At 43.8% G+C, this 27581-nt stretch overlaps 1 protein-coding gene across 6 annotated transcripts; it reads left to right on the top strand.

Annotated features, from left to right (window-relative positions):
- Positions 1-324: 324 nt before the first annotated feature.
- CDC27 (cell division cycle 27) lies at positions 325-27482 on the top strand. 6 transcript variants are annotated; one of them, XM_061367875.1, is made up of 19 exons: positions 328-633; positions 6555-6630; positions 9058-9205; positions 10264-10389; positions 10893-10990; positions 11494-11648; positions 11760-11974; positions 12626-12740; positions 15745-15878; positions 16034-16133; positions 16785-16992; positions 17783-17952; positions 18697-18849; positions 19782-19990; positions 20544-20661; positions 21697-21825; positions 22668-22742; positions 24504-24684; positions 26187-27482. In XM_061367875.1, exons 1-19 carry the CDS (start codon positions 607-609, stop codon positions 26267-26269), a joined length of 2520 nt encoding a protein of 839 aa, XP_061223859.1. In that variant the 5' UTR covers positions 328-606; the 3' UTR covers positions 26270-27482. The 6 variants fall into 6 exon arrangements, with proteins under 6 accessions (XP_061223864.1, XP_061223863.1, XP_061223859.1 ...); XM_061367874.1 differs by having other exon boundaries at positions 17780-17952; XM_061367878.1 differs by having other exon boundaries at positions 329-633; positions 15763-15878.
- Positions 27483-27581: the final 99 nt, after the last annotated feature.

Genomic DNA, 27581 nt, shown 5'->3' with positions numbered 1-27581 from the left:
GCTCCACGCCAACTGTCCAACATAAGCACCCCTCACACAGCTTTTCCCCTTACAGGATGATGCAGCCCGCAGTTCCCACGTGCGCTCCGCAGCAGATCAGGATGCACCCCCGCGCACGGGTGGCAATGTGCATTTAATAAACTTCACTTTAGTTGTGCCATCTTGATCCCATCCTTTTGGGAACGGAACAGAGCTCTGAGTCACACATAGCCCCTTCTACCCCCGCCCGTACCCATCGCCGGGAGCTCGGCTATTTCCGCCACCGCTCGGGCGGCTCCGGCAGCCGCAGCGCTTCCGCCTGGCGGACGGAGGGTTGGGGAGCTTTCCCAGCTGTTTTCCGTCCGCTTCGGCTCTCTCCGCCTGAAGCTTCGGGTATTTCCGGCGGACGGTTCGGCTGTTTCCGCCACTAGCTTCGGGCGGTCTCGGCGCTTGGCCGGCCTCGTTCCTTCCCTCCCCGCCGCCTGCCCCGGTAACGGTCGCTGGGAGTTTAAATGAGCAGGGGCCGGGCCGCGCCGCGCCGCTGCCGGGACACGCACTGAGGCGGAGCCGGGGCTGCCCCGCTCCGGGCTCGGCGAGGAGGCTGCGGAGGAGGCCGGGGAGAGCAGGATGACGGTGCTGCAGGAACCCGTCCAGGTACCGACCCCTGGGCGGCTCGGGCTCGCCGCCGCGCTCAGGCCCCAGGTCCCGGCCCGGCCCAGCCTGGCCCGACCTGGCGGGGGGAGCTGGCCTTGCCGCACCGCCCGCTCCGCGGGGAAGGCCTCCCCGCCGCCGGGCCCTCTCCTGGGGCGGGAGGCCCCACTCAGCTCGGGCCGCTCCTGGGGCTGGGGGCCTGCGGGCCCCGGGCTCCCCCTCCGCCGGTGGGAGCGGGCTAGGGCCGCGGGGTGCTCTCCGCCGCCAGCCCCGGCTCCTCCGGCCCGCTGGCCGGGCTGCGGGAGGGCTGCGGGGCTTCCCTGCTCCTCCGTGCGTCCCCTCCCCATCCCTTGCGCCTCTGGGACGAGCCGCCCGCGCCCTTTCGCCCCTGCCGGGCCCCCCACCGGGGGAGCCGGCCTCACCCCCGGAACTGCCGGTGTCCCGCGGCCTCCTGCTAAAGGCCCTTTCGGCTCCCCCGGTGCATCCCCTGGGAGACCTGTTGATACCTCTCTCCATCTCGCTTACCTTTCTGCGTTTGCTGCTGTTTCGTTTCTAAATGCTCGCAGCACGCTCGGCTCCGGACGTGTGATGCAGATGAAGGACGTTCCTTTTTCCCAAGGAGTTAGTTCCTTCACATGGATGGGAGACCTGGAAGAGAAAATAACAGATTTTGGTTTTCCTCCGTATTTTAGTGTCACTGCAGTGACCCTGATGGGCTTCCTGCTCTTGTTCTCAGTCTTCCCATTTAAAAAGCATGATTCATTGAAATAAGAATTGCTGCTTCTTTCCGCCTTGCCTGTACACCCATTATTCTACCTATTCTGTAATCTCCATTAATCAGTCTTCTTTTTGTGTCCATGTTCTTGTTGTTTGGTTGGGTTTTAGCCTTTCAACAGGGTGGATTTGTTTCTAGTTATGGTGGGAACATGTTGCTGTAAGTGTCTTGGTAGTACACGACTGTGTTCTGTAATGAGCATTGTGACAATGCGTGCTTTCAGCTCTCCTCCCTCCTTTTAATGAAAAGGTAGGAGGGGAAGGAAGGCTTCTCCTGTGGAAGACCACCCTGCTGACCTGATCCTGTCTGCAAGATGGTGATGGTGTGCTTGTAGACCAGGGGGTTGTTTCCTTGATGCCACTGTTCTGCTCATCCACTCTGAGAGCAAGGGTCAGTGCGGAGCTGGAAATGCCACCTGGTCCCTCTTTGCACTGGTCACACTTACGCCGTTGCTGTTACCCTTGGAGCTGGGCTGGCTGTTTTGTACCAGTTGGGTATTCTAGGAAAACACGGGGTTACAATAGAGAAGGAAGCAAGAATGCATTGCAGAGTGAATGCCCGGAAACAATATTTAGTGTTTCCAGCACTGTGCTAATTAGACAAACCAAGTGGAAAATATTTGCCTTTCTGGGAGTTCCCTAGTAGAAACGTGCAGTCTTGTGCTCGTTTTTCTGATAGGTGAAGACCTCTCTAATGTCACTCTCCATTCTTAAGCTCTCATCAGCTTGGCTCTTTCCATGAGGTTTTGCTGTGTTGAATATATGTATTTAGATTCTGCCTGTTTTCAAGTACCAGACAGTTCCTTTTTCAGTGGTTCTACTGTGCTTAGCTTTGCTGCTATTCCTTGCTTACAGCAACGCTGGGAAGTTTAGGTTTTGTTCTTTTTTGTGGCCTTGGTCATATCCTTGCTTTTAACGGTAAAGAAACCGCCGCTCACCATCGAGTACAAGGTCAGTGTTTGAGTCCTGCCTGGCTCAGCTCCTGTAGTCCATAGTGCCATGGCTACGAGCAGCATTGTAGATACTGGACAGCTTCACTGCAGCACCTTTCCCACCCAGCTCATGCTTGTTTCCTCACTGGTGTAACGTGTCCAGTGAGTGGTCTCTGTTTCGCTGTGCACATCTGGGTACAGTTGATTGCATTTCTGAATCCCCATTTTAGCTGGAATCCACGGATTTAGCTCTGTTTTCCTGATTTTTTTTAAAGTGCTCTGATTGGGCAGTTTGACACTACTTCTCATTTTTGTCATTGCAGAGATTTTTTCCTGTCTATTTGTCTGTTCTCTCTCAGCCTTTCAGATGTCTGCAGGGCCTAGCATTCCAGGAACAAACTGTCATCTTTACAGTTGTGATAGGCAAAACACGGTAAATAATCCCATCCCTGTGTGTGTGTTGCCTTGCGTTACAAGAAATTAAAGTCCCAAAAGGCATCCTCTTCCCTGATTTGATTTTTACTAACTTCTTTTAATCCTTTAAGATGAACAAAAGTGCCAACAAGAAGAGTTCACGCAGACAGCAGACCTGTACTTTTCATCCTGATATAGTCAGTTTAACTCTTCAGCTCAAAAGTAAAGCCTTGTATCCCATGTACTGGGTGCTTTCCAAGTGTTTCTGGAAACAAAACGAACACTTTCCTTGGGGTTTAGCTGTTCAAGGTGATCATCTGCTGTGACCCACTTGAATGGTGCCTGAGCTCCAAGGCTGCTGTGGTGGCTGAAAATGCCCAGTGCCATTCTCTGCTCGCTTGATGCATACCTTGTAAATGCAGCACAGCTTGTCACAGAAAAGTCTCCTTCCCTCTGCCCACCCTGGAGAAGTCTTAAATTGTGATAAAAGCTGCTTAGCATGCCAATAGGCTATAAAGCTTTCAAAATCACTTCCAAAGCTATAGAACTGTCAGAAGAGAACACCTATCTTTCAAGAGCTCTTTGGCTTACGTATTAAGTGACACTTGGATAACACAGGATTTTCTAGGTAGAAGGTAGATCTGTCTGAATCTGCTTTGCTTTTCTTGCTCTCCTCTCTGAGAAGTCTTTGCTGCTGAGCTGTGGTTGGTATGGTGGTTTTGGAATTCCCTGTTCACTTCCCATTTTCAACTGAATGCATCTTTAAAATGAGTGACTAGAGCCTGGAGGTTCATCTGCTCTGCAAGCACACTTAAATAAGACTGTGCAACTCTTCATGCTTCCTTCCTGTCTGCATTTGTAGCCCCAAGAACAGAAATCACAACTGAAGTATCTCAAGTTCTTTGCACACTCTTCAGGAGGCAACTGCTTTGGGCTTAGGCCGACAGGTTCCATGTAAAACTTGGTAACTGCCATAGGGAGGAAACTAAGGCTGCGTTTGGATTGTGTTTGTGCTTGTACTGTGGTGTCCTGCTCTGAAATCTTTTAGATAAAGCAGTTTTTATTGCATAAATGCTCCTAAAGTTCTTTGCTTCAGACCACTCTTCTGGTGTGGTTTAGCAGTTATGTGCCACTAATGCTGTGTAGATGCATTGAGCTCTTGCTAGAACAAACTAAATTACTAAAGAGATTGATTAAAAGATGCACAAGAAATGTTCTTTTTCAGTAGTTGAGACACAGTCATACCTTAGACATCTGTTCTCATAGAAAATGGGTACTGTGTAGGTATGTGATTCCTTGCCACCTTCTTTTTCTCTTCCTTCTATTCTAGGAGAGTGTGCAAGGATCCTGCCTTCAGCATTCATCTGCTGGAGGCATGAGTCTGACTTGCACCTTCTGGGTTGCAAAATGACAGTTACTACAGGGATCCTACCAGCTGACACCTTGCTTGCACTGGGGCTCTGCTCAGCAACAATTAGTTGAGCCAGTATGTAGTGTAACTTTATAATGTGGCTGGAGAATCACTTGTGTCCTCTCTTAGCCTTTGGCAAGATAGTTTCTGGCAACTTGCTCCTGTTTGAGAAGTCAAATGACACTGATTTCACCACCGCCACCACCCCCATGCCTTGTTTTGTAAGCATGCAGTGTTACAGCCCTGTAAAGACAGCACTTTTAACCTGAAGATGGCACAAAGTGGATAGATTCACCTAAATGTCACTCATGACTTGGTAAAGGGAGAGCTACTGCTGAGAGCAAGAGGAGAAAAAAGGAGACTTTAGGCTGCTCTAACTTGGGTATGGTGTGAAAGACTTTAACACTGTCCTTCTTTCTCATGCTTTCTGTGCCACAGTGCCCAGAACAATGTACGGCCTTGGAGCTTTTCAAGGTAAAAGGGAGTAATCACTTGAGGCAGACTCTGCCTGAAGTTATCTGAAGTGTGGAATGCTGCCAGGGAGAAGGAATAAGGGGTTTGCATTGTAATAATCAAAGTAAGAGAATTCACTTTCCAGTATCTTCACACAAGCTTAAAAGTACCTGTTGACTTTTAAAGGATGTTGTTGGGACTTACTGATAGAAGCAAAATAGTGTCTCTGAGATTTTGTGTATAACATTCTGTATAGTAATTGGAGCCTCTGGGGTGTAGTGTTCATGAAGACTGTGTAGGCTTCCCGTGAAGAGAACTCGCACATTTTTCACACCCTGTGTTTGTCAAGTTTGTGTTGGAAGTAGCAGCATATGGTACATGTAACTCTGTGATGTTTGAGTTTTTTCAGATGGAATTGGCATTTGCTTTTCCTACTGGGAATAGCATTGCAGGATGCTATTTCTTTAGCTCTGGAAGATCTATTTTCATTTTGGAGTGTCTGATAGGTATCAGTAGCTAATTCTGTTTGTCTTCAGTTCTGATGAATATTGAAGTACGAAGCCAAAGTGCCTTGAATTCCTGAGGTCAGATCTTGTTGGATTGATAATAACAAAACTGCTGCAAAATGGCCATTTGCTCCTTATAGAAAACAGCTTTGGAACTTGAGCAAGACTGATGGGTAGGGAGGAACCACAGTCCTGGTACCAGCCTGCTCACCTCAGAACACAAACATCTGCATGTGATGCAGCATCCACACTGCTACTTGTAATGGGCATATACTTGTAATATAATCTTGTATACTTATAATGTGTTCTTTCCAGACAACATAAGGCTTCTAATCTGATCTGAACAAAATGTGCAGAGTATCTGTTGTGAACCCTCCATATCCCAGCCCTTCTGCTGGACAGCTCTTGCTTGTAGCTCAGGAATGGTGACAGCACTGCAATTGTGACAGCAGCTTTAGTGGTATACACAGATTGTGCTCCAATGTGTACGTTTGGTTTGCCTTTCACTGGAGTAGTGCCATATTTTGAGTCTGCACAAATACTGATAGGTCCAGACTCTCCAGCTTGGTGTTCATGAACAGAGGTGATGGTACCCTTACTCAGGTAGCTGGTTCTGACCAAGGATGGATATAGGAGCAAAATGCAGAAGCAGGTTTGCCTTGATGTATATCTGTGTATATCAGTTTGTCCATCTCATTTGCATTGCATTCTTCTGTGATCCTAATTAGTGGCAGGAGGGAGGTGGCTGACGAGCAAAGAGCACACAAAAAGCAGTGGATCATGTTGATTCTTAAGGGAACACTGATATCCCTCCAAGGACAACGCTGCATACCTCAGTACTTAATCAACAGGCTTGTATCGACAGCCTCAGACACTGATGTGATTTCAGTCCTGCTGAGCTTTGGTTTAGCATGTCTCAAGAGGAGATGGTTTACATGGATTTATGCATTACACCAGTAAAATTGGTTGGGCACCCAGCTCTGTCCCACCCCTCTGCCCTTCCTAAGAGCAGAATTGAATAGTCCAGCAAGCAGCTGGGAGGTGGATTTTGTTCTTACCTTTACTTTATGGTCTTGTTTGATGGGAGTTTGCAGTAATTCATGCTGATAAGCACTTGTAGCAACTAGGAGCCCTCACTGTTATTTCAGTGCATGCTGGCTGAGGTTTATAGACAGTTGTGTGTAGTAACTAGTGAGCAACACTCTTAGATTAGTTCATGACTTCAGTGCTAAGTTGGGTGTTTTGATTTTTGTCTTTTCAAGTCTCCTTACCAATAGCTGAAAAAACTAGAGCTTGGCCTGCGGGTTTATCCTTCTCTATTCCTATGCCTCAAAGTTCAGTTGTCAACTTTGCCTTTTTTAACTCATAAGGGCTAATGAGTTTTTGCATTTTTAAAGCTTCCCTCTAAATCTAGATTATTTTCTTGTCTTGCAGGCTGCTATATGGCAAGCACTTAACCACTATGCTTACCGAGATGCCGTGTTCCTGGCAGAAAGATTATATGCAGAAGGTATGTATTGTGCAAATGTAAAGCTTTCTCTCAATTTTGATTTTGGGACTGTTGAGCCTCTGCTTTTACTTTGGTTTACTCCTGTTGTTGTGATAAGGAAGTTTCACTTGCTGCTTGGGGAAGGCAGAAGAATGCCTCTCAGTTAGGTTGCAAAATGAGATAATGGAACAGCAGTAATGTTATTTTACATTAGAATCTCCTTAAAAAACACTGGAGTTGTGTGTCTGAGCACAATATTTACAGTGATCCGTTGTATGGTATCAAATGGGGGAGAAGGGTTTTAATAGCTTTTCCAGAGCAAACAGCCCCAGTTTTCTCAGGCTGTGTTCAAAGGGAGGTGCTCCAGTCCCTGAGCATCCTCATGGCCTCCTCTGGGCTTGCTCCAACAGCTCCATACCCTTCTTATGTTAAGGACTCCAGAACTGCACACAGTGCTGCAAGTGGGGTCTCGCCAGCACAGAGCAGAGGGGCAGGAGTTGCCTCCTTCAGCACTGCTGGGGATGCAGCCCAGCACACGAGTGGTGTCTGGGCTACCCATGAAATCTGTGGTCTTCCATCTGGTGCTTAAATGACAAATGTTGTGTAGAATATTAAGGTACCTTATGATCCAGGTGTGCATAAAGAAAATGGTGCTTTAGGGATGATGTATCTCTCCTGAATGCAGCACACTGTGAAATGCAGGGAAATGCTGGATTGAAGGTAATTGCAGCAGCCAAGAGAAAAATGAATGACCTGATCCTCATGTTATCTTTGCAGAATAATGCTCTGCAAGAGCACTTCAGTGCTTTTTTCAGTGACCAGCAGTGCTGTGAGAGAGCAGCATGCATGCTGGCGCTCGGTTCAAGCAATTAACTGCTAACAAAACATCTGGCTTCTGCTTAAAATAAGGAGTTATACCACAGAGTAGAAGCTGCTGAGCTTGAATATGGTAACTCCATATTGGCAGTAGAGATTTTACCCTGAGATTAACTTTCAAGTCCACGGGCAGTTACTGCCCTTGTGGGGATGGCTGTGGCTTGGTATTTTCCCAGAACTTGGAAGTGTGTTAAATAAATGGATAAATGAATTGATTTAGCTTTAATTTTCAAAACTCTCTTCTGGTGGTTTTAGGATAAGGCAAATAAAATGTCTTCTCTCTAGGTCGTCAGTTTGCACTGTTCCTGTCTGTGTGATGGCACAAACTAGTCCCTTTTCAGTGTAGCGAAAGGTTGGAGCAGGTTGCCCAAAGAGGTTTTTGTACAATGTTCCTACTGATTTTCTGAAGAGCTCCATGTAGGTAGATGAGCAAACATCAGAACTGTTTCTTTAAATGCTGAATTCCATTTAATGGTAGCCTCTTGTGGAAAGTAGGAAGTAATGTTGGTTTCTCAATTGTTTGGAGGTTTAAGTTGCTTGCTTTCATGGAAAGCCTTTCTTTGAGTTATAATACATCATTACACAAGTGATTTGACTGGAGCATTTTGTGGGAGTACAAAGAATAGGGTAGGTCCCCATGGCTGTACATAATCCATGAGTGTACCTGGATATGTCTTGTACTTAAAACAGAAATCAGAGTTAAAATGGAGTGAAACAGGTATTTCACATAATAGTAGCTTAATGTTTGACTTGCATTGAGCATGGTGATGTTCTCCATTGCCTCACAAAAACACCTTTGGCATTTAAAGTTTCAGCTGAGATTTTCCCAGCAAGGTTTTAAAGGGGTTACCTCTCTGTCCTTTGTGTAAACACTGACAAATAAAATCAGTGAGTCTGACCTCAGTCTTAAATCTGGATGCCAAGACAAGAACGTTCTCAGTGTGGTACATAATTCATCTCTGCAATGGAAGAAGTCTTGAAGCAGACATCAAGTCTAAATACTTCTGGTTTCTGCCATGCAGAAATGTTTGTGTCGTGATTACTCTTGTTTTCTGTTTAGATGGAGATGACTTCTGTTAAAGCTTTACTGCTTCCTTCAGAATTTAGAAAGTCGGACTCAGGTTGGGAAGAGGATGTGTAGGAAAGCTTGTCTGTATCGCTGCTTCCTAACATAAAATAGATAAAGCATCAAATGGTAACGTTAAGCCATGTTCCCAATGAAATAATACAGGCAGCAAAAAGTAGCTGTCCTGCTAGGAATGGCTGCTCTGCTTGGCTTGTTGTTACTTTCACAGCAAACTGGCTGATAGCTTAGTTGGATTGGGTAGCCAGAAGGATCAAAGTTCTCTCACTTACAAGAGTACTTTTATAGTTGGCCTGACCATACAAGAAAATGGCATATGGAAGTTTGTTACCTGGCCACAAATAAAGGGATGCACTTCATGCAGTAATGAACTGCTCTCAGTACTCTGTTTCTTGTGTCTTGTTCCTAGCTGGCTTTTACTCCCTGCCCCCAAATTCCTTGTATCAAAAGGGGAAACAACTAACTGATAATTTGAATTATGTTTTCAGTACATTCAGAAGAAGCACTATTTTTACTGGCAACGTGTTACTACCGCTCAGGAAAGGCCTATAAAGCATACAGGCTCCTAAAGGGACACAGCTGTACTACTCCGCAGTGTAAATACCTGCTTGCAAAATGTTGTGTTGACCTCAGCAAGTAAGTAAATCCTTCATGTTCTGTCTAGGGTTACAAATGCATTTGTTTGTTGTCCAAGTTTCTCTTTGAAAGCTGTCATATTGCATAAACTAGTCATACATTGGTCTTCCAGCTCTGAAGGCTGCAGGTTCATTTTGCTTTCAGATATGGACCTAATGAGCATTAGCCCATATTGCAGAAACCTCTAAAAGGTATCGAGTAACTTACAAAGGGGCTGTCAAGCTGCGTAGGGAGAGAAAGCATTGATTGCTGAGATGTGTCAAGGAGACCACTCTGGGAAGGGTTTGGTTTGGTTTTGTGTTTCTCTAATACTTTGCTTAGTAAGTGTTTCCAGTATGAATTTAATGGCTAGGCCACTTCCCTCAAGGAGTAAACTTGTTCCTTTTCCCCTATTACTGTTAATGGGTAGGTGAGGGAGAAGATGGCAGACAGACACCTGGTTTTAAAAACCCACAACAAACCCATCTTGAAACCCTGTCCAAGAATGCTGTATTCAACATCAAAATTAACCTTGACAGGATCAGTGGCAAGGTATCTTGCTGCTTTTCTGCAGTCATCTTTAGAGTAGTGAGGATGTCTTGACTTGCATTTCTTTTGACACTTTCAGGGTTGTTGGAGCCTTACAGACTGTATTTGTTAGTTGAGAGACAAAGCCAAACTGAGCCTTGTCTTAGCTTGATACTAGGTGAAGTGCCTTCAGAAATGGAGTGTCCAGAAGACTTTCTGGCCTTCTGTTTAGTATTCTACCTAAGATGATTCCCTTCTGGAGAAGTCATGTATTACAGGTCTGGTTTTGGAGTATTGTTGGAGTTTTAGTGTTTGCTTTGGTTTTCTTCCATCCCAGTAGAGATGTTCCGCTTCAGAGTACTGCACACCTCTGTGTTGCTAGAAGAATTCACCAGTTCTTAAAATCACTTTGCAGGAACTAGTTTCTATGTGGTGTGAAGCTTGTGAACGCTGACAGTGGGTTCCTGTTTTTGTTTGCAGCAGGCTGAAAACACTGGACTTCCAATCCTGTGAGCCTTGTAACCCCTCTAAACCTCTTGTTTTTTGCAAAGGCTTGCAGAAGGAGAGCAGATCTTATCTGGTGGAGTGTTGAATAAACAGAAAAGCCATGATGACATTGTGATGGAGTTTGGTGACTCTGCATGCTTTACGCTCTCCTTACTGGGACATGTCTATTGGTAATGTTGCTTTTGTATTGTGTCTAATAAAGCTTGGGGAGAGGGGGGATTATTTGACCAAGCCCAGTTTTAGTCAGATACGTTTTTAGTATACCTGTTCTCCAGTTCACAAGAAACCAGATACTCAGGTATGCAGTTTAGCCCCAGATTTATATGTGAAAGCATCATCCATAGATATTTAAAATGGCTGGAAGGCAAGCAATGGGCTTGCTGTTAGCAAACAAGACAAACAGCCATTGCAAAGAGCAGCATCTTCCTAAAATGAAAACTCTCGAGCTCTACTAGTGCTTCTGTAACTTTTGAGGACTCTAAGTAGCTTTCATCTGTGTCTGAATATGCCAAATAACTTGAAAAGAAGCCAGTATTGCTTTGTGGTTTGAAACAGTGAGGAATGTTGCTGTGACTCTCAACATGCTTTTGTTTTTCAACCCCTCTTCTAGAAAGCTATCTTGAACAAAAGTGCTGTTTCAGTTTCCCTATAAACTGTTACATTCTTCTTGCAGCAAGACAGACCGGCTTGCCAAAGGATCAGAATGTTACCAAAAGAGCCTTAGTTTAAATCCTTTCCTCTGGTCCCCTTTTGAGTCACTATGTGAAATAGGTAAGTCAGCAGAACTGCATTCCCGGTGAGGATGTTCTCTATGTTTCTGGTTATGTCAAGCTTTTTCCAATTTATATTGGCAAAGTTTATTATACTCCATTTACTCATTGCATTAACAAGAAACATGCCAGCAGAATTCTCTGGAAGTGGTTTTGAGAGCAGCCATGCATTTAAAACACTTTGCCAGTGTTTAGAGCTTTTGTCTTGGTTTCTTCCATTCTCGATACTTTGGATTTAACAATACCACTTTTCCATCCTGCAGTTAATAGACCCTTAGAAACTGTGCTTCTGAGAATAAATAGCAAGTCTGTTTTCTAATCAAACTGGTTGTCCAGGGTTTTGTAGTGGAAGAACACTCCTGATTTAGTGTAAGGGGTTTTAAACAATGAAGTAAGAACACAACCCTTCTAAAATCCTGTGCCCTGTCCTCCTTGTTTCAGACTTGATTATTTGGGGTATGGACTCAGGAATAACTCTCTTTAAATCTCTTTCCAATCTTACAGGTGAAAAACCAGACCCTGACCAAACATTTAAGTTAACATCTCTACAGAACTTCAGCAGCTGCCTGCCTAACACTTGCACAACATTGGTATCTAATCACAACGTATCACACAGGCAGCCTGAGACTGTCCTGATGGAAACACCTCAAGACACAATTGTGAGTTTTGCTGAAGTCGTTGTATTTAAAGTGGGGTTTTTTTCCACCTTAACTGAAGAATGCAGAGTAGAAACTACACTGAATATCTCACAGCCACCTTCTGCTTTTCAGGAGTTGAATAGAATCAACCTCGAATCCTCCAATTCCAAATATTCCTCCTTGAACACGGATTCTTCTATGTCTTACATTGACTCAGCTGTAATTTCACCAGATGCTGTCCCTCTTGGGTCAGGAACTTCTATATTGTCTAAACAGGCTCAAAATAAACCAAAAACTGGGCGAAGTTTACTGGGAGGACCTGCAGCTTTGAGCCCGTTAACTCCAAGGTAAGTCCTTGAGATAGCTTCTGTCTGCAGCTGTGAGTTTGAAACGTGTGTGGTGGTGCACGCTGTACCCCAACACTCATGTTGATAACACATTGTAAAGCTGCAGAAGCAAAAGCTAAACAACCTCAGTAACTGCTCTTGGGCCTGGTGTTCATCTCTCCTGTTTTCTAAACAAGCAGTTGGTGTTTTTGATTAGAAGAGAGGAACTGTTGATTCAGTGTATTGCTTATGGTGATGTTCACACTGGAAAAATCTTTAAGGGAATATGTTTCCTCTCTGGGGTAAACTTCATGATGAAAAGCTATTCTTAAGAGCCTGAAGAATAGCTCTATTCTAAGGACGTGTAAATATGTGCTCAGTCCTGTGTTTAAACAGCGTTATGTGAGAAGCCATTAATGCTTGAATGGTCTGTCTATTGCATTATGTTATTATGCAGACAGGCAAAGGAAGTTCTGTCTTTTTGATTTCAGGAGTATTTTCTATTAAAATCTATCTCAGATGAGGAGAGCAAGATATTAGAGGGTTAACATCAATCGATGAAGTAGCTCTAAAATAAAGTAGATCATCTGAATCTGTTTTAGCCACAGGATCAGGTCAGCTCTTGTGCTCTAGCATCCAAACACTGAACCTTCCTCTTTGTTTTCTTCTCAGCTTTGGAATTTTGCCACTAGAAACCCCAAGCCCTGGAGATGGGTCCTATTTACAAAACTACACGAACTCTTCCTCTGTAATTGATGTGCCATCCACTGGAGCACCTTCAAAGAAGGTATCTTGCATTCTGGGGTGCTGTTCTACAAGTTTGATGTTGCAATGTACTTTAAAGGAGAATCCATAATGCAGGTAGAAAAACATTGCATGAACTGTACCAACAGTGGGGAGAACCCAACTTACCCACTGCAAAATGAGTTTCGAAAGACAATTTGTCTGAGTGTGGAGCTGCTTGAAGCCTCCTTAAGTTGTGGAAATGTTTTGGGTTTATTAAGTCAGAATCTAATTTATGTCTAATGTGTCTACAAAGCATGTTTAGAAAAACCCATCCTCTGCTCTTACTAACAATCAGTTAATACAACAAAATAAAATGTAGTTCACCAGCTTTAAGTACACCTTCATCAGGGTCTGGAGGGACAGGCCAAGGGGAATGGCTTGAACCTGCCAGAGGGGAGACTGAGATGAGCTCTTAGGCAGAAGCTCTTCCCTGTGAGGGTGCCCAGAGAAGCTGTGGCTGCCCCATCGCTGGCAGTGTTCAAGGCCAGGTTGGACACAGGGGCTTGGAGCAAGCTGCTCCAGAGGAAGGGGTCCCTGCCCGTGGCAGGGGTTGGAGCTGGAGGAGCTTTAAGATCCCTTCCAAAGCAAACCTTTCTGGGATTCTGTGCCTCCACAGTACTGCTAGGAAAGATGTCTGTAGACATTTTCAGCTTATTGTGACACTTTGGCTGGCAAACCAGATCTGTTTCCTCACCTTTTTATAATGATAAGCAATAGTCTTCCATTTCTAATTAAAACAAGCCCTTTTTTCCACACCCAAAATACCCAAGCACGTGCAGGCTGATCAGCTGGTGCTGCTGGAGACAGCCAGAGGAAGGTGCTGTGTTATATCTCTTGTCCACCTCCTGTCATGTCCCAGTGCTGGTGATTCTAAGCAGTGAAGGCTTCAGAACTCCTCAGGCTGCAAGCTGGAGTCTTGAAGACAGCCCAAAATCAGAATGAAAGCTCCAGGTTTGTTTATTGAATATATTTTCAGGGATGACTTCAAATCCTCCAGAAATCCTCAGCTGAGCTGAAGATACTGGGTTTTTGCATGCAGTTCTTGAAGTCTGCTTTGCAGACCAGAGCAATCCAAACGGTGCTGTGGTCTGTGGAGGGCTGAGTGCTTCACTCAGTAACTCTTGTGTAGAAGACTTGAAAAATTGTCTTTTTTACTCCCTATGAGACAGCCTTAGTTGCCATAGTGATAAATGGGAGGTAGAATGCTGGTGTGACAGTTGAAGAACCATTTGTTCCTTTCTAAAAACAAAAACCTGAGGATTTTTCTCTATTTTTAGTAAGTCTTGAAGTTGTGTGAGGGATATAAGTGTGCAATAGGTGGCCAACTCTTTCATGTAAAAACTCAGGGCAAGGAACAGTGTGCTCCTCACAAAGTAGAACTTGAATTTCCATTCTTGATGCTCAGGACACATCAGTTGGTTGCTGGGTCATTCTGTAGGTGAATTTCACTTCACATTACTGCAGCACTTTCTGCCACTTCTTAGTTGTGCTTTTAGGGTTTTTTGCCTTTGTTCTCTTAGGGCTGGATTGTGCTAAACCAGTCTGCTAGAAGGGTGTTTTGTGTCTCTGATCCAGTTTCCATCCTGTAGTTGCTCAGGGCCAACCAGGTTTCCCCAGTACAGTTGAAAACACTGGCTTGTGGTGGACTGTGCATGTGCAGGAAGGTAGATTTTCCTGAGTCTGAATAATAGAAGCAATTAGTGAAGTGCAGCTCTTCAGTGCAGCACTCACCTGCATTTCATCTCAGTGTGTACTACATGTACTACAAAGCTTTGCAACTAGCAAGCTGTATTTGGTGCTGTTCTGTTGCTTTGCTGGACGTGGCACAGCAGCACCAAGGTGTGAATGTCACTAGTCCATGCATCTGCTTTCTGTCCAGATGCATCTGTGCTCCACAAAACACAACATTTAACATGTCTTTGAATAACAGCTTAGGATTCTGCTGCTTGCTTTGCCCAATGCAAATAATTACTTGGCCAATTTCACTTCTGCTCTTCAAGTGCCTGAGTTCGAAAAGGTTGAGTATAGCTCTGGCTTAAACGTGCACGACTTAACGGAGGCAGTTTCCTAGGAAACTCTTACGTAAATGAATGAAACATTAGGATGGATCTGAAGGCTTCCTATCTGAGTGGGCAAGCATGCTACTGGCTGCCTAAACTGGCCTCTGGTAACAAAGGAACTGAGAAGGGAAGGATAGAATGTTAGAAGTCAGATAACACGTAAATTGGTGTTGCTTGTGCCACCACTGATCTCATTTTCTGATTCCTGGTGTGTGAAAGAACATCTCTTCCAAACAGCCATCACAGAGCTGAATGTAAGTGTCCCTGGAGGAAGCAGAAAGCTTGGGTTTAAGCTTTCTTTAAAAGGCAGGGAGGGCAGGACCTGTTGGGAAGCCGTTATAGGAAGTCTACACATCAGACAATGACTTTCTGCCTGAACTTCCTCCTTAGGTTTCACATTCACAGCCAAGGTATCACAGCTCTAAGTTCCCACACCTCAGCTGTGCCAGGCTAGACAAAGTGCACAGTTTAGCTCTGTGAAGCTGTGTGAAGATACAAGACAATGTTTTGGTGCTAAGTCATATCACATGCTTGTAACTTGTGTCAAATAAAAGGTACAAAAGGGGTGTGTGTGTGCGCACAGTGTTGTTCAGCTGATGTGCAGTAACTTGTTGCTCCTTGTTAACTTCACTCCGAGTACCTGTAACTTTAAATATGACATCTTTTCATTCCCTTTTATTCTTGTACAATCAGCATACAGCTTCTTGCCACTAGATGGAGATTTTGGATCTTTCAGCTGATGCGCATAAAGTTGGTAAACTTCCTGATGTTTTAACAGGTAGCATGAGGGATACTTCTGATGGTTGCTCCTGGGAATGAAGGGAACACCTCACCCTTTACTGAAAGAATCTCTGTTTGTCCTCCTTTATGCAGTAGTTGATAAGCAGAATAGGTTTGGTAGAGCAGAAATTGAGCTTCCTTAGTGACATAATAACAAACCTGTAGAAACTTTGTGTTATGCAGGCTGTCAGCAGGATAAGCCAAGCTGGAACAAAGTCTGTCTTCTCACAGAGCGGAAATAGCCGGGAAGTCACTCCAGTTCTTGTTGCACAAACCCAGAGCTCTGGCCCACAGACAAGGTAAGGGGAGAAAAAAGAAGTCTTCTTGGAATTCAGTTTTGGGAGTATCTGTCCTTAGAGTTCTTGAGTCTTTGTTTAAACAAAGATAAAAGCTGGGTTTATGAAAAATGGAGCCAAGAACTTATTTTTTTTCTCCATGTGCTGCTTGTTTTCAGTACAACACCTCAGGTATTGAGCCCAACAATTGCTGCTCCACCAAACTCACTGCCTCGAAGAAGCTCTCGCCTCTTTACTAGTGATAGCTCTACTACAAAGGTAATCAACTTCATGTGTTGCAGACTTGGGGGTTTCTTATCCATGCCACTGTGCTGACTAATGCTTTCCCCATCTGTATAGCAGCTGAAAAACAGATTCTGTGATGAGCAGAACTTGTACAAAGCACGTGGCTGTACAAAACATGTCATGACATGATGCCATAATATGTTGGGTTTTAATCTACCAAGTGCTCAACTAAAGCAGTAGAAGGAAGAGTATCATAATCAAATACAAAGATACATGCTTGGCACTACAAATGCAGTGGTGCTGCTAGCTGTCAACCCATAAGAAAAGAGGAGGTGGTGTTCAGAGCTATTTATTGAAGAATTCGTTTTGAGCAGATATTTTTCTTCCCCAAACCAAAGTTATTTTCATATGTTCTGCTCCATTGTTTGAAGAGCAGAACAGCAAAGCACAAATACTCATGGTCTGCAGATAGGTGATGTGAATGTTTGCTGTTTGAAAAGGAACCACTGAATAGCCAGTGTAGCTATTAGGTGCCTGTATACTTGAGTTTAAAAGTCAAATGGCTGGGCATGGTGGCTCCAGCTGCAGAGAGGCATACATGTAACCCTACACAATTCATGTTCAAGTTGGATTTTCTGCATTTAAAAGACTTCTCTGTGTAACTCTGACTCTTCTTACTTGCAGGAAAATAGCAAAAAATTAAAAATGAAGTTTCCACCTAAGATTCCAAACAGGAAAACAAAAAGTAAAACAAATAAGGGAGGAATAACTCAACCAAACTTAAATGACAGCTTGGAAATTACCAAACTGGACTCTTCCATCATTTCAGAAGGAAAGATTTCCACTGTTGCACCACAGATCCAGGCTTTTACGCTACAAAAGGCAGCAGCAGGTCTGTTTGAATACTACTGGACTGTATTAGAGTAAAACTATGTTTTAAGGTTGAATGGAAAGAAATAGCAGTGTTTGTTGCTTTATTTCAGTAGGCCTGTACAGCTATCACCTTTGTATAAAATCTGGTTGAATTCAGTATCTTCTAGTCCCAAAGAACAAGTGAAGAATTACTAAAAGTGGCTAATTGTAAGCAGCTACATCTTGCAAACTTGGATCCTCATTAATGATTAAAATGCTTTTAGGCAAGTTCCTTGGAAACTGACTCAAAGGAGCTCTGAGTAACCCAGTCATCTTCCCTCAAAATCAGGTTTATAGAATCAGTTCTCTCTTCATATTTCCCATTTGTTTAAAACCAAGTCTATTCAGATTGTCAGAAAGTCCTAGACAAAGTGCTGAATTCTCTCTTTTGGCTCATTAATATTTCCAGGCAGCAAGAAGATGTATCCAGGGATACCAGACATGTGGAAACTGTATTCAGACCTAACAAAATGTTTGAATAGCTGCTGTAAATGCAGAGCTGCAGTTGCTCTGAACTCGAGCATTTCTGAGTGTTCTGTTGCTGGCTGAAGCAGTTGTTTCTATGTGACTTCCATTACAAACGTTGCTGTTTAGAGTATTATTCCTAAATAGAGAGTGTAGAAGCCTGTGTGTGGGATCTCCTGGAAGGTTTTCATAGGCAAAGTCAGGAGCAGTGCCTGTCACAGTGAAGAGCTGGAGGGATTATCAAGTAAATAAGTGTCAGTTGTCTTTCTTTTCCACTTGCATTTACTGTGGTTTTCTCCTAGAAGGTTTGATGAGCCTTCTTCGTGACATGGGGAAAGGTTACTTAGCCTTGTGCTCATACAACTGCAAGGAAGCGATCAATATCTTAAGCCATTTACCATCCCACCACTACAACACTGGCTGGGTGCTGTGCCAAATTGGGAGAGCTTACTTCGAACTTGCAGAATATATGCAGGTAGGAACTTTTCCTGTTTGTTTTGCATAGCTTTCCACATCACCTGCAGCCATCCTGTGAAAGCTATAGGAGGTTTACAGTTAAGATGATCTTCAAGGTTTTTCCAACCCAGTTGGTTCTAGATTGTGTTTATTTTGCAAACTAAAGCTATGGACCATAATGGTTTCCTAAAGCCAGGCTGCTTCTTCCTTTCTTGCGCTTCAAGTGCTGTAACCTGGAGCTGAAGTTTATGAAAGAGATAATTATGTCAGAAAGACTTCATTAGACAGCTGTTGCTAAAAAGTGTAGCTGTCTCACATGGAAGTAAAGCACATGTATGTGTTGTCATATGTCCCCATACCTGCATCACCCGTGTTCACCACATGCTGCCTTTTCCCTTGTAATTATTATACACGATGTCTGGAGGGCTGGAGCACTCTATGAATGCAGTAGCTGTCATCTGTCAGAAAAGCTCATGATCAGAACTGGACCATAAAAGTATGCTACACTTTTTGTGGGTACCTTTTTTTGCCTTGCTTGTGAGTAAAAACAGCAACATAAAGTGAGTCAGCATAGGGAGGGTGCCTGCGTTTCTGTTGGGGTATATTTGCTTCCTTCACTTGGAGGGGAAGTCACAGGACTTGTAGCTCTGTGTAGTAACTTGCGAAGCAAAGAGAATGCTCAGTCTGGACATGTGAAGCTTGTAACCTTGACCTGTGTGCTCTGCTTTGGTGGGTGGGATTTTGGTTTCATTTCTGTTCTTAGGCTGAGAGAATATTTTCAGAAGTAAGAAGGATTGAAAACTACAGAGTGGAAGGCATGGAGATCTACTCGACTACGCTGTGGCATCTGCAGAAGGATGTTGCTCTTTCAGTTCTCTCAAAGGATTTGACAGACATGGATAAAAACTCACCAGAGGTATAAAATGCTGTGCTCTTGAATGAGAAGAGAGTAACTGTATGTGGCAAAGTCAGTGGTTCAGAACAGTGCTCTGATCTAGCTCAGGTGTATTCTCCTGTGAAAACTGCATGGCCAAACTGGTTTGTTGAACTGATGATGCCTGAGATGGCTTCCTTGAATCCCAGCTTCCGTGGAACAGGTTGAGACCTTTTATCTGTTAATGATTATTTAAATTTGCATTGGCACCATTCATCCAGGAATATCATGGGTTGCTCACTTTTCCTGCTGCCGATATGCAAAGATAAGGAATGTCTCCTTCCTGGACCACCTTTTAGTTGCTGTATTTAACTCACTGGTACTTAAAAGATGTTGTTGCACGTTTTTAATGCCAAAGTCCATTAACCTGTGGAGTGTACAGTAACAAAGTAATGAGTAATATAAAGTCATGAGTAATACAGTCATGATGTACAAAACCCAGCCATCTTTTAATAGGTGCCACAGTAAAGTAATAGATGTGTGTCTGTAAATGTGTAAAAGGGGAGGTTGTTGCTAAATTTGTGGCTCTGCAGATTTCCACATTAATCAGGTGGAGTGAAAGCAAATTTACCATCTCCCCTTCATTATTGTTGCACATCTTAGATGTTTTATTTCTAACCTTTCCAACAGCTTCAGAAGCTTTAGTCATTAGTCATCAAAGGATCTAATTGGCACAAACGTGCTGGGTGTCCTCATGCTCATTTTCCCTATTTCAGCTTGTCTAGCTCTCAGGTGTATTTAGGCCTATAAGCCTCTTAGGAATGAGATTTAACTGTTGTTTTACTATTATGTTTTAATCTAGGAGGAAGTTAGTACAATCACATAAAGCAGCATGGAAACAAATCTGTTCAGCGCAAACATCATTCATGTGGGTTGTAAGAAGTGTGCTAATTTTGCAATGCTGTTTTTACTAGGCATGGTGTGCTGCAGGAAACTGTTTCAGCTTGCAACGAGAGCATGACATTGCAATCAAGTTCTTCCAGAGAGCCATCCAAGTGGATCCAAACTATGCTTATGCCTACACCCTGTTGGGGCATGAATTTGTGTTAACAGAAGAACTAGACAAAGCATTAGCTTGTTTTAGAAATGCAATCAGAGTCAACCCTAGACACTATAATGCATGGTAAGTTTGGCTTCACCTCCCTCCTATTGCATGTGATGCAGAGTTCCTTTTGCAGAATTATCTGCTGGATGCTGAAGGATGTTTTCTTGTTTCCACAAATCTTGGCTGGATTACCCCAGCTGTTTTGTTGTGGGCAGCACTTCTCATCACTCTACTTGATTGTTCCTCACTTCCAGCTGGAGAGATGAGAGATCTCTCCTTTTACACCTTAGGACACAGTTAGTTTCTTCCAGCTCTTTCTGTGTATGTATAAAGCAATGAAAGTTAGATCTGCTGGTGTAAGTCACTTAATCTTGAGAAACTTGCATGCTTTTCACTTTGTAGCTGTTGAGGCATTCTTCCTGTGTATCAGATACCAATTATGCACACTACCCAACTAACAGAAAGACCCAAGATCATTTTAGATGTAGCTTTTCCCCCCACAGTAAATCATTTCCCACCCTGGATGGGGTTGGCAAATCTGTAGAGCATTTCTGCCAGGTGATACTGACTGGCAAAGCCTGGTTTGAGTAGAATACAGCCGTACTGAACAGAGTTGTTTTTCTGCTTGCAGGTACGGGTTGGGGATGATTTATTACAAGCAGGAAAAATTCAGTCTAGCGGAAATGCATTTCCAGAAAGCACTTGATATCAATCCTCAGAGCTCAGTGTTACTGTGTCACATTGGAGTAGTAAGTAGCTTGCACTTAACTCCCTCCTTGTGTTTTAATCTCCTTCTGTGCTTTGTTTGAGTGAAGTCATTCTGAATGTTTTTAGCAAAACCCACCAGGTTCAGAGTACCTATGGGAGGATCTTAAGTGCTAAACAGATGAATAGCCACAGGATTAATGTGTCAGAAGAGAGACACCCCCTCTTCAAACTCCTTTTAGCCAGTCCTGAAATTACGCTATCAGGTCATGTTTGTGAGTCTGCCAAAGCAATAGTGATACAAAAATCAGGACTATGTGCAGATATTAATGTGAACAGACTATTTATAGGGTTTTTTTTATACTCAGTACATAAGAAATCAAGTGGTTTGCACTTGGACCAGCATTCCCAGTCTTACAAAATGCTAAAGCACCCATCTCGCCTTTCACAGTGCAGTGTTTTTGTCCTAGTTATGTGTCCACACTGCCCTTGTTCGCATCACTTGTAGGTGTGACAACTTCTTCCTTAGGCCACTTTATGCCAAGTGAAGTTTAAGTAGCAGGCAGCTCCTTCAGCCCCCATCCATGCAATTTCATTTATAGGGCTGCTTGAGAAGTTGATCATTTATCCATTTGCTGCTGCAGTCCTTGGGAAACAGTGGCCTCACCCTCACAAGTAGAGAAGTTCTCAGATACTTGTGATGGTGACTTGAGGCTGTGTGTGATGGATGGGTCCCTGCTGGCATTCATTTGCCTTCTGTGTGGCAGTGAAGCTGTGTCAGATGTATCTGGCAGGGACAGTGCCTGCTCCTCACTTACGTACAAAGAAAGGCATTGAGTCCACTCCTGGCCAAAGGTTCAGTGACTTCTGTGACCCATTGGGTGGGGAGAAGGTTTTGAGGTGGAGGTGAGGTGAGGTGAAGTTTTCCTGTAAGAAAACCTGTTAAGACTTGGTCTAGAATCAGACAAATCTTTATTAAAGCAGCAGATTGTAGGTACATGCAGTCCAGTGGATTTGGTTTTGTCTGGCAGATGAGCTGTTATTTTCCCTTTGAAACTTGTTCTCCCTTTGTGTAACAGGTCCAGCATGCACTGAAAAAATCTGAGAAGGCTTTGGATACTTTAAACAAAGCTATTAACATTGACCCCAAGAACCCACTATGCAAATTCCATAGAGCTTCTGTATTATTTGCAAATGAGAAATACAAGGTAAGATTGCCTGTTGACAACTCTAAGTTATCTTTAAATCACTGTAGCTAGGAATGGGGATGCACTGGAAGCTGAATGCTTGCACATTGACATCAGCATGTCTTGCAGAGGCCAATGTGAAGCATTTGCTTTGACGCCTGCCCCCTTCACCAGGTAACTTGTTGACTGTAGTGAAGGGGTGTGTTAGGAAGTAAAACATTTGGACTCTCTTCCTTATCAGGCTGGGACTTGTAAGACTCAAGTTACACTGTTCACATAAGCTACATAAATCCTAAAGAAACGTTTTGGGGATTAGCACTAAGAATTCTGATGGTGTGATAAATTTGGCCAGTGTTAGGTTTATGCATCTGTTTCTGTAGCAAGCTCAAACTTGAAGTTATCTTCACATGAATAAGTTCTAGCTGATTGAATGCAACTTTTTATAACTAAAACCGTTGTTCATTTCTAACTGCAGATTGAGCAGGTTCAACTTCTTAGCTTGAATTTCTTGATAATGCCAGATTACTGTCACAGCAGCAGAAATTGCTCCAGTATCAACAATTAAAGTAGAAGTTTCACTAAATATTTTGGACAAATATTGTGTTATAGGAGACCAAAGCCCAGTAAACTCGCTCTATTTTTGTAATAATAGGGCTATAATATGCTACAATCTTTAAATAAGAAACTAATGTAAAGGGACTTTGGATGGTTCTTGTGGGGCCGTACTGTTCTTGATGGAATATACTGTGTGGAAATGCCAAGATGATTTTTCCACACTGGTGCTAAGTCCCAAGTTAGTGATGTTGTAACTGGCTGCAGACTGGTAGCCTGTACTTCCTAAGCTCTTTTTGCTTCCTTTTCAGTCTGCTTTACAAGAACTTGAAGAACTGAAACAGATTGTTCCCAAAGAGTCCCTTGTTTACTTTTTAATAGGAAAGGTAAGGAAAACTTGACCGTGATCACAAGCATGTGGTTTCCTGTGTTGCAGAGATGTGTGCCTGATGAGAAAACATGATGCCTGTCACTAAGCCGCTTCCATTTGGAGCAGTGTTCTAAAAATTCCCAAAGCTTTAAATAAGGCTGACTGCTCACAGCTTTATTATGTAGTAGCTTTTAAATGCAGAAGCCGGTTATTACTGGAGCAGCCTTCAGCTCTATTTTAAACAAACAAAACAACCAGCCCAAGCCAATGTTATTCTTCACCTGCTTTGATTTCACCACTGTCAACTTGAAAGAGAATGATTTTAAAAAGCAAGACTTGATAAAGGGACTTTATGCAGTGGTTATGCACACAGCCAGAATCTGTCTCAGAAAGTGGGACTTTATTAGGACTTGATTCAATACAACAGCAACAATGCGATCAGTGGAAAACCGTAGAACATTGAGGGACAGTCCATCCATGAGGCAGCCATGTTGCTTATGTGTGTGTGTGTGTAGCTATCAGGATGTTCAATCACATTCTAATGTGTTAGAAATGCTGAGCCAGGAGGTATTGTGGCACACTCCAGAGTCTCCACCAACAGCCTCAGTGTCCTTTTCAGCTGATAGTCTCCCCAAATTGCTGTAGAAGGTTATCTGTTTGGCAGGCAGAGGAGCCTCTGATGAAGCTAATGGAGTAGGCTAGCACAGGCAAAGATATTACCAGCTTGTCAGCTGTGTTTGCATTCCAGCCTTTGTGCTTAATGCCAGAGAAAAGTAATCCAGGAATAGAAATCCTCCTTCCTCACAGTCTTCTCTGCTAATATGCTTTAAATACGGTCTGCAGCTTTCTTCTGTGGGCTCACTAGGAAGCAACAGGACAAACTTGCCTCTAGCACAGGACTGGGGAACTCTTCATCTGCAGGATGGAGAGGTAAAAGGATTTGTGCTGGAATTTGTTGGCTGGTAACCGTCAGGAGTAGCTGGACCTCCACATTGCCGTGACAGTTGCCATGGCTTGCCAAAGTTAAGGACTTTCACTGTTAACATGCTTACCACAGATAAAGTACTTGCTCATCTGTCCTTTATGATAAGGAGAGCTTTAGGGCAAATTACAGCAAAATGTGGGCTGGAATCTGCAGAGCAGGCTTGTCTTGAAGAGCTGCTCTTCAGTTTAGCAGGACAAGCAAGGGGCCACTTCATGACCTGTTGTTTTCTCCACCTGCCAATGACAGCTGAAAAGAGGATGTAAGAATGGCTGTGCCAAGTCATACCATGGGTCCTGCCTTTGCCAGCGCTCCCTGAGAGCCATAGGGGAGAGTGCAGGATTCATGTGTGCACATGGTGATGCTTCCCCAGACTGTCCTCTGGGCCTCTGGTATTAGAAGCCTCACACTTTGGACTTTTCCTGAGCCACAGGTAGATTTGGGGTTACAATGACTCAAGAAAGCAAGTGTGGTGAAGGGCCAAGACAAGACATCCTGCTTTAACCCCACCTTGCTGCAGCTTCATTTCTATTTCAAGATCCACCTCTTTATGGTTTTGAATGTCAGCTGCCAGTTTAATTTTGAGTCTTAAATAGAAACATTTGCTCACTCTTTCTACACATACTTGCTGTTTCCCTTGGGACTTCATAAATCTTTCATCTCTACCCTCTTAAAGATAACCGTAAGCCTTATGGTTTTCATGAAGTATCAGTTACTTGTGGCCTGTTACGTTTGTTGTCCAAAACTTCAAGTAGCAGGTTCCTGTAAATGTAGCCTTTTATGCTTTTATTTTAGGTTTATAAGAAACTGGGTCAAACACATTTGGCCCTAATGAATTTCTCATGGGCAATGGACTTAGACCCCAAAGGAGCCAATAACCAGATTAAAGAGGCAATTGATAAGCGTTACCTTCCAGATGATGAGGAACCAATAACTCAAGAAGAGCAAATCAGTGAATGTTACCCCTATGAATCAGGTTTGTATTTCCAGCCCTTTCTCATGCGAGGAGGTATTTCAGGCTTCATAGGCTCCCAGAGTTAATAGGTGGAACACTGCTCCTGCTGCTTGGCAGGAACTCCAGAGGCTCTTCACCTGCAATTCATTCATTCTTCCTACAGTAAGCATGAAATAAAGGATCTTTAGAATCTGTAGATGGAGTAGGACAGAAATAACAAATACAATAAATTCAGGGTTGGCTGACAGTATCCTAGGAGAGCAAAATGTTCACAGAACTGCACATCTTCCCTTGTAGAAGCTTTAAATCATTTCAAGGTGACTGAATGGCAGCTGGAATTGTCTGTAGAGGCTTTGTCCAAAGTTAGACTGGGTGTTGGGTGAAAACATTTGGCCTGCTAAACATGAAAGGAAGCTCTTGACAAAAGTCATGGAAGTGGCTTCATTTGAAGAGAGAGAAAATAAAACACTCCCAGTGTCCTACTTGGGAATAATCCATGAAGAGGAGGGGCCTGGGTTTCTCTCTGACTTTTTATTATGAGATTAGATTCCATGAAGCCTGGGATAGTGAAATGGGGATAGGAATTACTGTTGACCTCTTCGATGCAGACTGAAGCAGGAATAGAAAATAAATAGTGAGAAGCAATTTAATACAGGAAGATTTACCCTGCACTTCCTGAAGTGTCAGGAGGGTTTTCTCTCCCTGCTGCTGCAGTTGGGCTGCTTAGAACACTGCTCGCTGGGGCTGAGCATGTTTCTGCCAGGAGATGGAGACAGAGTACCCGAGCTGCCAAGGGACACCTAAACCAGGACTGAAAAAACCCGAACGCACAAACGCCAAAACAAGCAAACCCCAACTTCATCTGCCCAATAAGCAAAGTAAAACGGGATTAGGCTGTTTGTAAGAAGCTGTGGCTGCCCCATCCCTGGCAGTGTTCAAGGCCAGGTTGGACACAGGGGCTTGGAGCAAGCTGCTCCAGTGGAAGGGGTCCCTGCCTGTGGCAGGGGTTGGAGCTGGAGGAGCTTTAAGGTCTCTTCCAACCCGAACCAGCCTGGGATTCTATGGATTGCAGATGAGTTTCACAGACTGAGCTCTCCTAGGATACATGAGACAACCTAAAGTAAGTTAAGGTAATGCTGGGGGTAGGGAGAACTGTTTCTGATGCATTGGCTGGTGTAAGTCTGTGCCTTTACTTCCTAGCATGGGGCTGGCTGTGTCTGTGGTACAGAAACCTGTGAAGCATTTGAGTGAAAGCCATAAAAGGCACCTGTGTTTGTCCCTGAAACAACTCCATAGTGGGGATTTGCAGTGAGGTTTGTTAATATGGACTTTGTGTTAATTCCTGTCAAACAACATTTAGACTCGGTCATGCTCTCAGGGGTTAATGTACGAGAAGGAAAAGGGGAAAAGCCACATGGCTTTAAAGCATTTGGAGGGGAAGCCCAAAGCTTTGCTGGAGTGGATCCTGAGGGAATCTGAGTGCAGCAGCACCGTAATGTTTGCCTGTTTCTTTCTCCCTCAAGCTGGCACAGATGAATCCCAAGAGAGCAGCATGACGGATGCAGATGACACACAGCTCCATGCAGTTGAGAGTGATGAATTTTAACCTCTAAGAGCCAGTATCTGGGCTTGAGTGTGTGACTGGTACTGTTGTGTTCTCCCCTTCCTTCGCATCCTGGGTCTTCACGTCACTGAGCCAGCATTGTCATTATTCTCCCGACACCATGAGTACACCTCTCGGACTTCAGCTGTACACAGAGTTAATGGCAGTGCAATATTCAGCTGCTACTGAGTCTGACTTGTTGGCTCTTACTCATGTATGAAAGTGACTGAGGAGGAAATGCTATTTTTGGACTCCCCTTTGCTGGAAAAGTATCATGGAAGAAAGACTTTGGGTTTGCTGTACCGAAGCCAGTAGATGCGGGGATAGTACTAATGGAGCAGTGTCTTGTTCTTTTCCCAGAGCTGTGTCTTAGTTTGGTTCTTTCTTGGTAAGCAGAGTGCTGAACCTCATTTCCAAGGACAGTGTTGACAAACGCAGGCGGTTAAAAGACTTTTGCATCTTGTAACTTAAATGCCAGGGGATGTAAATAACCTTAAAGCTGCGGTGGCTCCAGCGAGCAAACACAAAGCACGTGCTCAGGAGCGTGTCCCACCACGTGAAGCATCCCGTTGTCCCTGCTTAGAGTGGAAACGTAGCAGGAGGATCCCAGTGGAGAATCAAAGCTTTGATGAAATGCTTTTGTGTTCTAACCAAGAGTTAATTTATTCACCTCAGTTCTGAAAGGGCAGGGTTTACTTTTCTACTTCCAAGCACCCAGTCCGCACCATCTTGTTCATTTCTCATAGACCCCTTCACTTGTTCTTCTCCTTTTAAGAGTAAAACTAAAGGGCAAAGTCAAAGAGCAGCATAGCTGCCCCTAATGAGAACCATCCACCCCTTAACCCAGTGTGACAGCGTGTTTCTGAGCAGAGCCTGGGAAGACCATGGAAGCCTTAAAGCAGATCGGAACCTTTGTGAAATCCATCACCTCATTGTTGAAGATGAGCATCACTCAGAAACCCTTTTGGGAAGTGCGGTCCAAGCAAAATGTGCAGTTTTCTGTCTTTCTCCTTTATTTGAAGGTGTTCTTTCAGATCTCGCTGTAGAACCACTTTCCTCTTGGCCAGAGGCTGCCTCACCAAGTCCAAAATGATCTTTCTCCGCAGCAACAATTGGTGCCCTTCATGCAGTGATGATGCAGAACGTGTGTGATATGAGCAGTTTTAAAGAGCAACTTACACCTAATAAATTGGGAATGATACAAATTTCATAGCAACATCTTAGTTGTGATCAGTCTTTATTTGATGGATTGATTTTTAGGGGTCTTTTAGCTTTAGAACTGGCCTTGTCTTGCATGAGGCATCTCTTTTTGTCA

The sequence above is a fragment of the Neopsephotus bourkii genome, unplaced genomic scaffold (genome assembly GCF_033783945.1).
Source record: "Neopsephotus bourkii isolate Nb327-2 ecotype Australia unplaced genomic scaffold, CSIRO-AGI_Nbou_v1 NB_1400, whole genome shotgun sequence".
NCBI lineage: Eukaryota > Metazoa > Chordata > Aves > Psittaciformes > Psittacidae > Neopsephotus > Neopsephotus bourkii.
Note: the sequence above shows the minus strand (reverse complement) of the source record. Positions and strands in the feature narration are given on the sequence as shown.

Bases quoted from the DNA above. Each gene is read 5' to 3' on its own strand.
- CDC27 (XM_061367874.1), top strand. From the start codon at position 607: ATGACGGTGCTGCAGGAACCCGTCCAG. The intron at 11,649-11,759 runs GTGAGTTTTGCT...TCTGCTTTTCAG, and splicing joins AAACACCTCAAGACACAATT to GAGTTGAATAGAATCAACCT. The intron at 11,975-12,625 runs GTAAGTCCTTGA...TTTTCTTCTCAG, and splicing joins TTGAGCCCGTTAACTCCAAG to CTTTGGAATTTTGCCACTAG.